The sequence below is a fragment of the Sturnira hondurensis genome, unplaced genomic scaffold (genome assembly GCF_014824575.4).
Source record: "Sturnira hondurensis isolate 20B ecotype Veracruz unplaced genomic scaffold, ASM1482457v3 Scaffold0014384, whole genome shotgun sequence".
In the NCBI taxonomy this organism is placed as follows: domain Eukaryota; kingdom Metazoa; phylum Chordata; class Mammalia; order Chiroptera; family Phyllostomidae; genus Sturnira; species Sturnira hondurensis.
This window is the reverse complement of record NW_028087015.1, coordinates 36,662,007-36,678,190: the sequence shown is the minus strand read 5'-3', so window position 1 is coordinate 36,678,190 and position 16,184 is coordinate 36,662,007. Positions and strand designations below refer to the sequence as shown.

The 16,184-nt window shown below is 50.7% G+C and overlaps 1 protein-coding gene across 3 annotated transcripts in view; it reads left to right on the top strand.

Moving 5' to 3' along the window:
• The first annotated feature begins 13,250 nt into the window (after window positions 1-13,250).
• Window positions 13,251-16,184, top strand: part of ADAMTS12 (ADAM metallopeptidase with thrombospondin type 1 motif 12) — a 213,689-nt gene continuing 210,755 nt past the window's right edge. For 2 of the 3 annotated variants that reach the window (XM_037063138.1, XM_037063139.1), the window contains exon 1: window positions 13,251-13,654. In XM_037063138.1, coding sequence (XP_036919033.1) covers window positions 13,528-13,654 — 127 coding nt within the window. In that variant the 5' untranslated portion in view covers window positions 13,251-13,527. The remainder of the gene's footprint in view (window positions 13,655-16,184) is intronic. The other variant, XM_037063137.1, reaches the window with a different exon arrangement.

The following is a 16,184-nucleotide window of genomic DNA, read 5'->3' as shown; positions in this document are numbered from 1 at the left end:
AAGTGGGCACCCCTTCCTGCCCCATGCTCACACGCCAGGCTTCTGCAGCTCATCCCATCGTCTCCAGACCCCCGATTCTTTCCAGACCGAAGGGCACTGTCTTCTCAAACCTGAGTGTGCTATTGTTTCACTGAACCCCTGAGCCCTGCTCCCCTCCCCTCCACCTGGATGGTGCTCATTTTCTGCCACCTACCTGGGTCCTGCTGCCCTCTGTCGGTGTGTTCATTCCCAAAGGAAGTTGTCACTCGTTCTTTTGGGAGGGTCGCATGTCAAACTACTGTGCCTTCCCAAGTCTTTCCCCCCCCTCCTCCCTCAAATCATCGAACTCACAGAAGCAAGGTCATGACTGGTTCAGGCAAACCCCTGCTCCCTACCCCCAGGGAGGTATGGTGAAGAGCCCAGAGCACCCCAGAGGACATGGCACTCAGCATTTCAAAAGAGCAACACGTCACCTTTCTTGCCTTGCCTACCTGTCCTTGGCCTCTGCAAGGCCTGGAAATGGAATCATTTCCTGAGTTCAGTGTTTATCTCCTGACCGGTCCTTCGAGGTCTCTTCTGGTCCTTGAAGGTTCTGAGATGGATGATGGGGCGAGCGGGGAGGGTGTCCTACAGCCAAGGGCCATCGCACCTGGGCCACCAAGTGGTCAAAAGTAGTTGTGTCTGGCCGCCTGCAAGGCATGGTCTGTACTACAAGTGAAACTCTTTTCGGGGGGAACGCTGGGTGGGCCACTGGGATGAGGAGGGGAGCTGGAGTGTTCTCTCTCTGTCTCTCCTCTCCTCTACACACACACTTAAACATTCAAAGGCCCCACTCCCAGTAGCAGCAGGTCTACTCAGACCTTCTCAAGCTCCCTGTCCGCAGGGCATAGACTGAAGTGCCCAATGTCCCCAGGCACCTTCAGAGGTCTGTGGAGAACTGGGTGCCAAGGCTTCCTGAGGGTGGCCCACACACTCACTCCCCACTCATCTCAAGTGAGCGGAGAGCCCCCATTTCCTTTAGGGGCAGTAGCCTGAGGGGGTCTTAGTTCAGTCCTTGCAAACTCACTGCCTCTGCTGGCTTCCTCAGTGACTCCAGCTCTCCAGAGAACAGCTCCTGCTGGCTGGATACAAGTGCTGTGCCCCACGACGATGTTTGAGCTCGGAGGTCGTGCAGAGTCCTGGCGGGGCTCTCTCTGAGGCAGCAGCCCTGTCCCGGATGATAAACGGTAGGATGGCCCCTCGGGAGGCATCTCGCTGGCTGTGCTTTTCTTCTGGGGGTGGAGATTATCACTGCTTTCTCCCAACTCTGAAAAAAATTGCTTGCCCCTGCACTCTAGGCTGCCAGGGCAGCCATGCCAGCCAGCCCTTGGCTCCACAGCCGTCTCCTTGGCCCAGGTGCAGAGGAAAGGTGCTGTGGTCGGCTCCCCAGCTGGACGCACCTAGAGGACGCTCTCACGGGCTCCATAAACATCACTGGAATAAATGCGCTCAGTTGTCTAAGCTCCATTTCATTGAGGCCCACTTCTTTGGGCTCCAGTTTCTCTATTTTCCTGATGCCTTCTCTGCTTCTGGGATATTCCCCACCCCACCCCACCCCTCACCCCCGCCACACACCCTACTGCCCAGTGCTGACTGTGTAAGGCAAGAAGAAGACAAGGCAAGTGTGGAAGGGGACAGAGGCTGATGGCCAGGCCCTGAGAGGCTGGTCTGGGCTCCACCGCCAGCTTCCTCTCTCCTCCTGGATCGGCAGCCTCCCTTCTCCGAGAAAGCCCCCTGGCCTTTTCTCAGGCTGCCCCTCTGCGCCTCTTCCCCATCCTTGCCCCACCTACCTCTTCATTTCTGCCTCCCTCCCAGCATCCCCACACCACCCTCTGCTGGCTCAGGCAGGGCCACTTTGCGGAGACCACACCCCCTTAGGCCTCAGCCGAGTCAGTAGGCAGAGCTGCAGGGCAGCGGGTGGTAGCTCCCCCCACTGTAGACCACCACTCCTGGCAGGTAGTAGAACAGGCCGGGCTCCGCTGCAGGACCGAGATGCTCCAAGGCCTGCAGCCCCTGATCCTCCGGCTCAGGCTTGGTGGTGGAGGTGAATGGGTGCAGGCTGGTGAGAGAAGGCCACGCTAGACGCCACAGCAAGCTCTTGGCTGTAGAGGACGGGTTGGGGTCCCCACCTAAGACCTAAGGGAGTCCAGCTTGCCTGGGGTTCTATTCCAGGCAAGAGCGCAGGGTGTTCTTGGGAGGTTCCAAAGCAGTGACTGAAGACAGAACCTAAGAACAGTGCCAAGCGCGCCCCGGCGTGGAGTTTCTGCTCCGGAGGGAGTTCGAGAGCAGAGGAACGCAGCTTCACGGGCGAACGGTCGGTGACCCATGGTCCTGGGGCCGAGATGGGAGTCTGCAGGTCCTTGCTGCACTACCCACAAGTCCCGCTGTGTCTCCCGCTGTCATCTGGGCACCAGCGCAGAACCCATCCTGCGCTCAGTACGGCTACTGGGGGCCCGCTCCATCTCTTTCAAATACTTTTGTGGGTTTTTCCAGCTTAGACGAGGTTTCTGTTCTTTGAGAGAAAGAGACAAAGGAGAGATCCATCTACCTCGCTCTGACTCTCTGGAGGTCTGTCGATGTCGCCCACGCTGCCTCACCTCTCACTCAGTCTCCGCTGCTGTCAACGCCCAGCGAGTTGCCCACTGCGCTCACGCTGGTTACACTCGCCCGCGCAAAGCCGAGGCTGCGGGCTCCCAAGGAGCATGCGTAAACCCCTGGGCGAGAGGGGGCGCTTTCCGAGGTGCTGAACTTCGCCGCGCTGGCCGCGGGGGAGGTGGGAAAGGTGAGCGAGCAGCAGGTGGAGCCCACGGGCCAACTCTCCTTTTCTTCTTCCAAGGAGGAAATGGTCCCAATATTTATTTTCCTATGTTGCTAGAGTAAGTGTGCTTTGATTTGTGATTCTTTTTTTGTCTTTATTCCCAAACGTGTCTATCAGATTTTTTTCTGCCTCATTCTCCCTTCATCTTTGAAATTTCATGGAATGGTTCTAACAATGCACGATCTTCTGCCCATTTTTTAAAAACGCAATGATCCTGGCTTCTTTTGATACTCATACCCTAAATCAGACGATGGGCTCTTCCTGAACACACAAACGCAAGCTCCTTTTACTACTTCTTTAATTAGCTCACCACTTTAATTGGGGTCTGATTGTCAGGATTTTCCAAGGTTCAAGTGTTGCCCTCTGTTTTGGTGTATTCAGAGAACTTAGCGGAGCATAAAATCAGTGCGTCGCGCTCACAGACATCAGATACTATCTATCTAGCTCTCAGCCCAATGCTCTTCAACAAACAGGCTACCCACATACACCTGCACTTGCTTCGCCTTGGTGCAGTTGGAATGGCGGATTCCACAGGGCTGTTTTGCATCGCCAGCTCCCCATTTCTGCTACTATTATGATGATACCTCCTTACCTGATGTTTTCTAGACCAAAGGAAGTAAATTCTAAGGAATCTTCTACATTCCTTTGGGCAAAGGGAACTCGTATAAACCCTTTTAATTACTTTTCAAATCGCGCTTTGTTTCAATGACTGCTCAAGTGCCCTAGTGTACGTTACACAGTTTTAGGGGCAGACTTCAGAAATTTCAAGTGTTTTGCTCACTGTCTGGAACTAAACTGAAACAAAGTTTCTTAAGGATAATTGGCCTCGGTCCTGATGGGCTCACAACTTTCCTGACAGAGATAAAGAGGTTATGACTTTTAATCAGAGGACGTGGGGAAAAACTTAGTAAGAAAGAAACATGTTCTTCAAAACATATGAAGGGAAATGGAAACAATCTTGATTCCAAAGCAGGAGAACAGAGAACACGCTTGGCTGTGGAATCTGGACCGCTTATCCTGCCCGCTAGGGGGCGCCAGGGCCTCAGTAAAAGAAAACAAACAAACAAACAAAACAACAACAAAAAACAACCAAACCCAAACCAAACCACTTCCTTTGAACAATTCTAATATGGTTTTAAAAGCTCAACTCTCCGATCAACAGACTGCTTCTGTGGACACTGCTTATCTCTGTTTTAATAGCCTCACCTTCAAGGTCATTTTTCACTTCATTTTTTGCTAGTAATGTCTCTATTAAATTTCCATCTCTCTCCCTCTAATATTTCCAGGTGCTGCAGAAAAACAAGGAAGTCTGGGACACACCCTGAGAGCCCTTTGCCTCAGTTTCCTCATCTGTATATTGGGGGACTTGTGAATCGCAGATACTCTGAGGACAGGTGCTGGGCACGTAATACTAGAGCTGGCTGGGGAGCCTGCAGCCCCTCCCAGCCCCAGAGCTTCTGCTTCTCAGTGGAGTTGGAAAGGCACCCAAGAATCTATGCTTTAAAACAGACTCTTCCAGGTGGTTCTAGTTTTCCCCAAGTTTGGGAGCATCTGAACTTTTATTCCTTTTCTAACTCTCCACGTTAAAAAAAATTAAGTGCCAATGAAGAATTAATGTCCAATGATGGTTTAATGTCTTGTGATGAGTTATAACACAATGGGATTAGAAGCAAAGGGAGAGAGGGGGGTCTTGCTGAATTTCACTAAAATCACACTTAGGTGCAGCAGGTGACCTTTCTTCGCTGTTGGGCTAGGAGGGCCATGCGCTCCTGAGGTCTGCAGGGCCGTGAGTTCTAGTCAGCACCTTGACTCAGCCCTCAGCAAGAGAGGCTGTTCCCAATGTGCCCCTCGGCCAGTGCTACCAGAATACAGATAAGCACAGGTCTCTCATTCCACCACAATTAGGACCCGAGTTTCTACTATGTGCAAAGCAAAGTGTTAGGTGTTTGGAGCTATAGCAACAACAACAATAATGGTGCAATATGAATAATAATAATAATAGAAGCAATGATAACCATTCATATTACACAGCTATTTCGACTCTGTATTATTTTCCCAGGGTTGCTGTAACAAATTACTACCAACTGGGTGATTTAAAATAACAGAGACCTATGCTCTTGACATTACAGAGGCTGGGAGTCAGAATCAAGGTGCCAGTAGAGGCGGCTTCTTTTGGAGACTCAGAGGCAGAAAGCATCCATGCCCTGCTCCTCACCTTTGGTGGTTCTGAGGAAACCCTTGGTTTGCAGCCATAACGCTCCCTTCTCTGTCCATCCTCAGATGACAGTGTCCCCTCTGTGTCTCTGTGCCTCTGGTTGCTCTCCTTAGGAGGACACTAGTCATTGAATAGGGTCTTCTCTAATTCAGTGTGACTTCATCTCATTCAATTACGTCTGAAAGACCCTCTTTCCAAACAAGGTCATGTTCACAGGTGCCAGGGACTAGGACTTGAACATGTCTTTTTTGGGGGGGGGAGAACACAATTCTACCTACTACAAATAACAACTCTGTGCACCGTGCAAAAACTTTTATTTGTATTATCTCTCCTACTGCTCACAACCAGCAAGGTTGGTATCACTACTATTCCAAATCTGGTTTCTAGTCCTTAATCCTCAGAACTCCAAATTTTATATCTAACTGCTGCCTGAGAGTTCTACTTGGCAGCTGATCTTTCGTCAGGTTTCTCAATCTTAGCAAATGGCATCACTGTTCACTTAGATGCTCAAGGTAAACCCAAGAGTAATTCCTTGTTTCTCATGTCCACTTGCACCCAATCTAACCCAGTCTAGTAGGTCCTGTGGGCATGTCCTCAAGAATAGAAACAAATGCCCCCAAACTGAAAAAGTTCTAAATTCATCTCCTCCTTGTTTCTTCATCTCTCTCTGTTAGTTATCTTTTAATGAATAGCAATTTGTGAGGACACTGTGTGGTGTGAAACAACCAGCATTTATTATCTCATTGTTTCTGTAGGTCAGGAGCCGAGGCTCAGCCCAGGCTCAGTGGCTCATGGTTGCCCGTGAGGCTGCAGTCTGCCTGTCAGGCAGGTCTGTGGTTTTATCTGAATGAAGGCTTTAGCAGCAGGGTGAGCAAGCTGCCCTGAAGCTCCTCACATGGCTGCTGATAGGCCTTGGTCTTTCAGTGAGCGGAATTCTGCACAGGCCTAATTCACAGTATAGCAGTTAGTTTCCACCAGGGCGAGTGATGAGAGATAGAGCTCAGGATGAAAGCTAAAGTCTTCTTCTAACCTAGCATCAGATGTGTCACTTCTGCCATGTTCTGTTCTTTAGAGAGGAGTCAGGCCAGTCCACACTCAAAGACAGGGGAGTTGTACAATAATATGGTTACTAGGAGGCAAGAATCACTGGGGACACCTTAAAGGGTCCAGGAGTGTGCCCAGTTGTCACCACATCCAGCGGAAACCAGGATTTGAAGGGCTTTCCAGCTGAGCAGATATTGCAACAACTCCATGGGGACAGGGCAACAGAGGTCGAAGTTCAAGCCTGGTCAAGCAGAGAGGAAAAAGGAAATAGTCCAGGCTTTCCGGTGAAACCCTAGAAGGGGCACGTCCTAGGTCAGCTCCATGCTCTATTCACAAAACCCAGAAAATACGCACTTTCTATGAGTGTAATCACCAAAACAGGGCACATGCTGGGCCAAAATCAAGTTTCAACAAATTTCAAAGGATCGCAGTCCTACAAAGCAGCATTTTGAGGACAGCGGAATTAAACTAGGAATCAACGAAGGCATGAGAGTGAGAAGTGAGAAGTCCTCCACTGCTTCAAAATTGAGAACACAGTTTAAACAACACTGGATGAAAGAAGAACTAACATTTGTAGGATGTTATAAAATTAATCACAAAACTTAAAGTAGATCCTAATAAAAAATATGATATGTCAAATTCTGCGGGATGCAGTTAAAACAGTGTATAGAGGGAATTTTACGCCAATAAGTGCATATTTTTTAAAGAAAAAAGGGTTAAACATTAATAATCTCAGTTCCAACTCAAGATATTAGAGAAAGACTGATGTCAAAGGAAGACGTATGGACACATTAAACATAAGAGCAGAAATCTGTAGCGTCCCCGGCTGTCCGGCGTCTCTTGAGACGCCATCCTGGACAGTAGGCTTGCTCGTGACAGTAGGGGACGAAATGGGAGCATCTGTTCCCAAGCTCTCCTCGTTGCTTCACATTCAGCTCGGGTCGATTCCCATTCCTCTCCTTGCTCACTTCCTCGGGACCAGAGCAGCCCTTGCAGTGTTGACACGGAGGTCAGACCTTTACAAATCACAGATCCAGCCCCTCCATTCTTACCACTCCCATCTTTGCCCCCTTTGATCTTGGTCCCCTCTCCGCCACCTTTGCCAGGTTTCAAAGAAGCGCGTCTCATAGAGAGTTCTGCTGTGTGCATTTATTTGTGAGCAGAAACAGAAGAATCACGCAACCCATTGTGTAGGTTTAGTGTTTTTCTTTCCCCTCAACCCTTTTGTGAACTTCATCCTCATGTGTATTAGGCTACTTGAAGTTTTTTCACAGCTCCTGATGCAGCAGGTTTTTAAAAATATTTAGTCTCTATCTGTCTGTTTCATTTTGTGTAGTTTCTGTGTCTTCAGTTCACTAACATTTTCTTCTGCAGTGTCCAATCAACGCTTAATACTGTGTAGTATAGGTTTCATCTCAGACGTGGTTTTCTATTTTAACCCCTGAAGTTTGACTTGGGTATTTTTATATCTCTCCTTCACATGACCATACTTTCTTCTACTTTTTTAAACATATAAAATGTCATTATTATAACTTTAAAAATATCCTCATCTGCCAATTCTGTTTCTATTGACTGACTTTTCTCCTCATTTTAAACTGTGTTTTCCTGCTTCTTGGCATGCCTGATCCTTTTTGTTTTAATTCGATGTCACGTGTGGTGAATTTTGCCTTGTTGTGCGCTCAGTATTTTTGTGCTCTTCAAATATACCTGCCCTTGGTTTTGGGTCACATTTAAGTTACTTACAAAGAGTCTGGTCCTTCTGAAGCCTTGCTTTTACACCCGGTCAGCTGAGACCAGGGCAGCTTTCATTCCAGGTGTGACTGTGCCCTCTCCTGAGGCACTGTCCTTCCAATTGCCTTACTGCGAGCTCTCTCCCAGTTTGACTGCTGGGAGAGCGCACTGTTCCTGGCTCTTGGTGACCCCTGGACCCATCCTGCCTGAAGCTCCCCAGTGTCGTCTCCCTTCTCCTGCTGCAGATAGTTTACCCTGTGCATGGGCCGAGCGATGCTCAACTAAAGGCTCGGGGAGCCCGCTTTCGAATTTCTGAAACTCCTTTTGTGTCTGCAGCTCCCTCCTGCCCGGCAGGTCTCCCCTCTTTCAAAATCTGTTCTGCAAACTCCTAGCAACTTCGGCTTAACTGTCCCCTCAACTGCCCTGCAGGGGCTCACACTCTTTTGCCTTCTCTCAGGGGTGGTGGTCCTGTGCTGCTCTTTGTCCATCGTCTGAAAACCATTATTTCGTATACTGCACCCACTAGTTTTCAATTGTGTAAGCTGAAAGTGTATGTTGCCTTTCCGTATTCCCATCGAGGTTGACAGTGGAAGTCTCTTGGGCTGGATAGTTGTGTCCTGTTTGCACTGGGTGCAGGAGTGCCTCTACAACCGCTTCATCAAGCCACATCGCTTCAACATTCCAGTGAAGAAACCGCGTGGTGTGTATCAGATAAAGGCAGATACGGCACTTTTAGTTGCTGGCTCGTGGTGTGAGCTCTTGATGAAACGTTGCCTCACCGATCTCAAGGTTCCTATTCTTTATAGCCAGTAAGATATTTTGAAGGGAATTATACATATCGTACCCCCTCGCCCTCCATACAACTGGGATTTTGGTCCCACTGGCCAAACACCCACCAGCAGAGTAGAGCGCTTGCCATTGGTTCCTTTTTTGGGCTATATTCCAAGAACACATGCTGGAGCCAGCACAGTATGCAGGGGGCGGGGTGCACAGAAGGCCACCGTTGTCCTCTGAGCAGTGGCCAATGCCCCGCCTCCTGCTGAGGTCACACCACTTTTCTGTCCCAACCAGTGTCCCTTAGGTCCAGGGTCCCTGGCCGTGGAGATAACCTAATCGCAGTGGGAGAGCTCCCCCGAGACTCTACAAAACCATAAAAGGAATTTTATCTTAATCCGGGGTTAACTTCAAAGCCAGTCTTTAAAAATTATTTTGAGGTGTATGTTTTAAAGTTACTTTACCTTGGAGAGAAACACATACTGTCTCCTGAAATGCAGTTGTCTGACTTGGAAGCCTTGCTTCACTGGATGCAAGAAGAGATCTTTAACGTGAGTTGGTGGTACGTACCCATCTGCCTGATTTTAGGCTAGGTGTCCAATTTTCTCCCCACCATTTTTCCAAGGGTCAACAGACAAATTAGTGACAAGGTGAATGACTTGCCCAGTTGTGGTCGATCTAAACACTGGACGACTGTGCAGAAATAGAAAGGAACAAAGTGTTGACAAATGAAACATCCGGGGATCTCAAATAACAATGCTGAGTGAAAGAAGGCAGGCAAAAGGGAGTACATGCTGGGCGACTCCATTTATAGGAAATTGTAGGAATGCTGACCAATCTCCTGTGACAGAAAGCAGCAAAACGGCTACCCGTGTTTGGGGGCGAGGCAAGGAGGGGCAGGAGGAAACTTCTGGCTTGACACGCGCACACACTCACACACAGACACACTTATGACGGTGATGGCCTCACAGGTGTAAACATGTCAGCACTTACGAAGTTGCTACTTTAAACACATGCAGTCTGTTGTATGTGGATTGCACCTCAATGACACCCCAAAAGAGCACGTACTCTTACGGTGTATCCTTGCTACCTGAACTGATCTCTTTGCTCACTTCAGACTTTCCTGGGGCGCAGCTGAGGTTCTGCTCTCATGGACCCCTAAGAGCAGTGATAAATGTCAGGGCCGTGGCCCTCCAGGACACTGTCTGCTCCTCCGTGGAGAATCAGCCCAACCCAGGCCACTCACAGGCTCTGGTCCAGCTCAGTGGGACCAGGCGATATAAGGAGTGTGGTAAACGGGGGCTGTGGACACTCCTTGGCACCTTCACCCCCTCCGACACTGCTCTCCACACGGGGTTCCCCACGCAGCTCAGATTTCAGGGACACCGACTGAACTGCCTTTACTAGCGAGTGGAGTTCCTTTCGCAACCAAACAAACTCGATCTTTGGTCTCCGGGTGTCTCCCTTTTTCCTTCCTGCAGTTGAGTATGCAGAGCCAGGATTCCTTCCCCGCCCCCACCCCCTGCCTCCAGTGGGAGCGAGCAGATCGCTCCTTAAAAATGCCCCCCTGTAGGAAACAGGCGCTCCCTCGCCCTCTCACCCGCGTCCTCCCTCGCCTGCTTATTGTTCCCATCACATCTTACATGTTACATATTTACGTGCTCGTTTCTCTCCACTCCTCTCTCCCCCACAACCAAAACCAGAGCATATGAAGCATGAAAAAAAGGCTCTCTGGCTATTTTTATTCACTGCTATATTCCTAATGTGTGGACGGAGTAGGCAGGCAGGAAATATTGTCGGGTGAATAAATGAAGTATTCTCTTTTGCTAAGGCCGCAGCACTCAAAGTTTCCCTGATGCCTTTCACCCCTAATTTCTTCCTCTTTTTGGGAACTGTAGATATACTTTTCTTAAATTCAGACTTGATCTTTAAGGCAGAATAAAATACAGGGGCTGGAGCCCGTGGGGTCCAGGACCAACACAGGACCAGTCTGACAGTGGCCACACCCACCGCTCTCGGCCTGGGTGCTCAGAGACCCCCCTACGGGAGCACCTCATTGTCTGCTAGCTCCTCATTATTGGGCTTCTCTAGTTTCCAATTCTATGGCATCTCTACCACGTGCTAAATTATTTTAAAGAATGAGAACCCATTGTTACGTGAGGTTTTAAATTTAGAAACCATCTCAAAACTTACAGAATAGCTGGAAGTGAAGTTAAACAAAGAGCATTTTGTGTTCGGAATCCTCCGAGAGCAGGTTGTGCACAAAGACGCCCCATTCCCTCCCAAGCCCTGAAATGTGTGTCTCTAACACACAAGGACATTCTTCGACACAACTACATCCACAGCCATCACCACCAGGAACTTAGCAGGGAAAGCACAGGGCCATGCAGTCCTCTCTCCCCTTTCAAGTCTCCCTTATTGTTCCCACAAGGTCCTTTGTCACCGAGGATCCGACTCAGAGTTGTGCTGCTTTCTGTGGCCGTGTCTCTTTGGTCTCCTTTAATCTGGGATAGTTTCTCAGTTTCCCTTTCATGGTCAATTGAAGAGGAAAAGCCAGTTATTTTGTAGACTGTCCCTGGCTTTCCATTTGTCCGCTGTTTCCCTGCAGCGAGAGTCAGGCCCTGTACTTTTGGCAGAGAGCTCACAGGAGCGATGCTGTTTTTCTCACTGGGGCCCATCGAGTAGCGCACAGACCTGGTTTTCCACAGTACTGATTTCCTTTTGTTTTTTCACTCCCATCCCAGCCCACACCCCCAGCCCTCCCCAGCTCCCTCCTGTTTCCACCACCCCCACCCCTGTTAGTTTTTGTCCATGGGTCCTTTATACTTGTTCCTGCAGACCCTTCCCCTTTTCCCTTGAAATTCCCTCCCCTCTCCCCTCTGGTCACTATCAGCCTGTTCTCTATTTCAGTGTCTTTGGTTATATTTTGCTTGCTTGTTTGTTTTGTTGTTTAGCTTCCTGTTAAAGGTGAGATCATGTGGTATTTGTCTTTCACCACCTGGCTTATTTCACTCAGCATAATGCTCTCCAGTTCCATCCATGCTGTTGCAAAGGTAGGAGTTCCTTCTTTCTTTCTGCTGCATAGAACTGCATTGAGTAAATGTACCTGATTCTCTGGCCCTTCCCTGCAGGTCTATGATGGGCCAATGATAATGTCACAAGATGTTATAGTACATGTTGGGGGACAGACGTTGCAGGGGGAATTACGATTGCTAATCAGCTCACTTTAGGATGAGATTATCCTGGAAGATCCTGGTGGCCCACTGTAATCACAAGGGTCCTTATAAGTGAAAAGGGAGGGAAAAGAGATGGTGACAGGGTGATGTGACAGGAAAGACTCAACTGGCCGTCGCTGGCCTTGACAATGGGCAAGGAGAGGCATGCGCTGAGGGACAGGGCAGCCTCTAGAAAATGGAAAAGGCAAGAAGACAGATGCCTCCCTCGAGCCTCCAGCAAGGAAGGCAGCTGCACTGACGCCTCCTTGATTTTAGCCCAGTGAGACCTGCCTCAGACTTCTGACCCCCAGAGCTGCAAGATGATCAACTTGCGTTGTTCCAAGTGGCCATGTTTAGGGGCCTTGGTAATGGCAGTCACACCCGGAAGCGTGGTGTGGGTACGTATTCCATCTGAAGTTCTGCAGACTCTCCCCAGGGCCTGTGAGGACCACCTTGTACTTGGTCACTGCTTTGATTTGAGCCTGAGCCTGGTGGGATGAGCTGATAACGGAAACCTCTTGCTGAACACACATGGTTGGCTGGAATCCACGGAGAACCCACATGGGGCCAAATTCCTCCTGAATGGAGTAAGGAGGGCTGTTTAAGTGCAGAGGTGCAGGATCTTGGCTGGATGATCCCAGTAAATTCTCAGGAATCCTGGCAAGCTCCCTGGTTTATGGTGTTCTCTCAGGGTTGACGTAAAGCTTGAGCCTCTGAATGGACGCCTCTCAGGGCAGCCAGTTCAGGTGAACTGGGGAAGACCGGATACCCTCTTGGCCAGGTTTACTTCTTTTGTTCTCCTGGTGCCCTTTTAGGTGAGTGGAGAGGGCTAGGAAGCCTGGGCATATAAAGGTAAAACACCACCAGCGAGACCGGCAGACTCAGAGTGGCTCCTGATGGTTTGGTCAGATCACCTTTTGTACAGAGGAAGGGGCTTGTCCAGGGTCACACTAGCAGATTAGCTCGGACCGTTTCCCTCTGAGTGATGCGGTAAAGAGAAAAGCGATCTATTATCAGGTTTTTGAAATGGGCGTCCTATTCTGCCCTGGTAGAGGATGCCAGAGCGTTCTGGCCGGGGTGTGGCGGGGAAGGAGTCTCGGCATTGTGAGTAACGGTGGGAAAAGTTCAGAACGCGGAGGAAGAAAGCAGGAAAGGGGGCAGCACTGAGCAGGGGAGGGTGGGGAGTGCAGAGCTTCTGCCCCACCTCTGCGCTCCACGTCCTCCGCCGGCCTTCGGGCCCGGCGAGGGGCGGGCCTGGGGCCTCCCTCCGGGAGTCCCGCCCAGGGTGGCTCCGGCGGGGCTCCCCTATTTGGCCAGCTCGCCCCGGCCCTGGGCGGGGCGGAGGAGCGCGGGGGTGGGAGTCCCGGACGAAGAAGATGCGCAGAGCTTGCCGCGAGGCTGGGCGCCAGGGGAAGAGGGGTGGGGATCTGGGGTGGGCTGCGCCCTCCCGCCCCGACCCGTTCCACACCCCTCACCAAACAGAGGCTGTCAGCTGAAATCACTCCCCTTTCAGGAGGAGGGAGGGGAAATCAAGGTAACTAGCCCCTTTCTGCTTAAAGAAGCGAAGGGAGCTCTGGGCAGCTTTGCCGCCGCTCCGCCCCACTCCTGGACCATGCGCCCCGGCGTCTCCCCGCTCGGCCACAGGCGAGGACTCAGTTTCTTAAGTTGAGAGCTAAAACTTGGTGACTTTTCTTCTCCCCAACAACTGAATCATGCCATGTGCCCAGGGGAGGTGGCTTGCAAACCTCTCGGTGGTGGCTCAGCTCCTGACCCTCGGGGGCCTGAGCTACGGCAGACGCCCACAGCCGGGCCAGGTGCGCTTCCCGGACAGGAGGCAAGGTGGGTGGCTTTTCTTTATCTCTGCAAACCGTGGTGGCAAAACCTGTGCAAAGTTGGTGGCGCCCCTTTCCCCTCCCCCACTGGGCTGAACTCTGCGGAGCCTTTCGGGTGAGCTGTGAGGAAATCGGCGCTGGGACCTCCGTAACAGTTCCTCAGAAACCGTTGTTTCAGATGAGGATTCCTTAATTCTTAACGAAAGGGGGTTGTCCCCCATCTCTGTTCCCTGATGCTGCCATAGGCAGGCTTACAGGGGCAGCTGGTGACCCCCCCTCCCCCCTCCCTTTTTGTGTCCTTTGAAGCCTCGCTGCCTCATCCCCTCGTTCTCGGATTCTGAGCACGCAGCGTGGTTTTTTATAAAAGTTGCAACTGGCTACGGCAGAGCTTGGAGCGTTTCTAGTTCATTTTAAACCTTTGGTCAGGGAAGGGGAAGTCTGATTCCGCCCTCCTGCTGGGTGAGCTTGGCTGTGCTTTGGTTTCCTGGAAAGATTTAGGGCTGTGTTTTAAAAATAACAGTCCTTTTGGGGAAAATTTACCACCGTAGGGGTTCTGGTTCCCCTGTTCTGCCTTCCTGATTCCAGCCAGCTGGGTCTCTTTCTGAATCCTGTGACGCTGGTAATGCCATAGAAAGCAGTGGAGCAGCTGTGGTACACAACTGGTTGTGGTTGTTAATTATTGTTCAGCCTGACACCCTGGTTGGGTGGTACTGTTGCCAGTGCTATTTCATTGGACTTGGAAGGGTCGGAGACACTTGGCTATTTGGTGAGGAGTTCATTGCGCCTCTGGCAGAGAACTCACCACACTGGAAGTGTCTGCTAGGGCACTCTGTGTGTCAGCCCGCTGGCCACCCGCAACAGCCTCCTGGGTGCAGGGACCCTGGTGGCTGCCCCTGTTCTACAGATGAGGCGGCCCAAATGGGGAGAGTGTATGGACCTAGGTAGTGGTGGAGGGAGGTTTTGAACCCAGGGAGCTTGACTCCAGAGCCTGGCTCCTCACAGTGAAGCGGCATTGCCCAATAGCAGTAATGGGGACAACACACACACACACACACACACACACACGGAGCGCTGGGTTAGTGTCCACCAAGTCCTATGTCTGCGGACTGTGCTCAAGCCTGGGGAAGCTGCCACAGCTTCCTGACCCGCTTTAATCCCCCAGACCACTTGGGTGGCGAGCATCACAGCCCACCCTTCTTAGCATCCCCATGCAAGGGGTTGTGCCTGCACTGCAGGGTTCAGACCTGCTGGAGAGCTCGTCTGCTGAGACTTCCAGGCCCCTCAGGTGCCAGACCCTTGGCTTTGCTTGGAAGCTGGAGCCGGCAGCACTGGGGTTGGATGTCAGTCAGCCAGCTCTCACTTGTGTAAACGGTCCAGATACCATCGCCTACCCCCAAGTCTAAAATAGCAGCGTTTGTTGTTCTTTGGAAAACAGCCCCTTTGTGAAAAGTGTCTCTTCTGTGGCAGTGCAAACAAAGCCTGCAAGCACTTCCCAGGGCGTTTGGAGATGGCTTGGTTCAGAGACACACATTCTCCTGGGTTGGTTTTCAGCTCTGCCTGCTCCGCATCTTCTCATCTTCTTTGTAAGAGAATTTGACCTGGTGTGGAGCAGACAGCCCAGGGCCTCTGTTTTCTCTGGGGAGGGGGAGATGGTTGTTTCCCATGGCCACCTGTAGGGCTCTGTACTGAGAGTGTTTGACATTGAAGAAGACCCATAAAGTGCTCCGAGCTGAGCTTATTGGCATTGCATAGGTATTGAAGGTTTTAAAAATAATTTCAGATTTAAAAAGCATTTTCACCAAAATATGTGTCCTTAGTCCAGGACTGAGTTGAGACAGCAAACTGGTCAGAGAAGAACATTTTGAGGCTTTCTGGGAATAGGATGACCTGGGTTCTGCTTCCAGATGACCTGCCTGCTGCTCACCATTGGCCAGTTTCCCCAGACTGCCGCTGGGACTCTGCCAGCATTTTTGAACTGCACCCAGATTCTGAACATTTAAACTTGCAAATTACTTTAGATAGCACTCCTCCCATCATCTTATTCTTACAGATGAGGAATGGGCGGCCCAGGAAGTCAGTCTATTGGTCAACATGTCTTTATTGAGCACCTAGGCATTGCCACTTCACCCTTTACCGGAGAGGGGAGGAGTCCTGCAGTTGGAAACGCATTCAGAACCTGGGAACCATTGTGTTCCTCCTAGATCTAAGGGTTGGGCAGAGTCAGGGTTGTAGACCGGGGAAGGAGAGTGAGAGAAAAATCCAGTCCTTTCTGGGGCTAGAAACAGGCAGATTTGGCAATCACACCCTGCTCAGTAGACTTTCCACAGTGCTCAGTTGTGCAGTGCTTTCCACAGGGTTCCTGATCGAGGATGAGAACATGGGAAATATTCATATTGCTGCCTCTGACAGCCTAGGCTGTCCCCCCAGGTGTGTTGTTCCCTGGACTGTTTCCGTGTCAGCGGTCACTTCTGTGACCCATTTTGCTCTGAAAGTGCCATGAAGCCAACGGGGCAGGCGCTTGACCCCATATTCGGGAT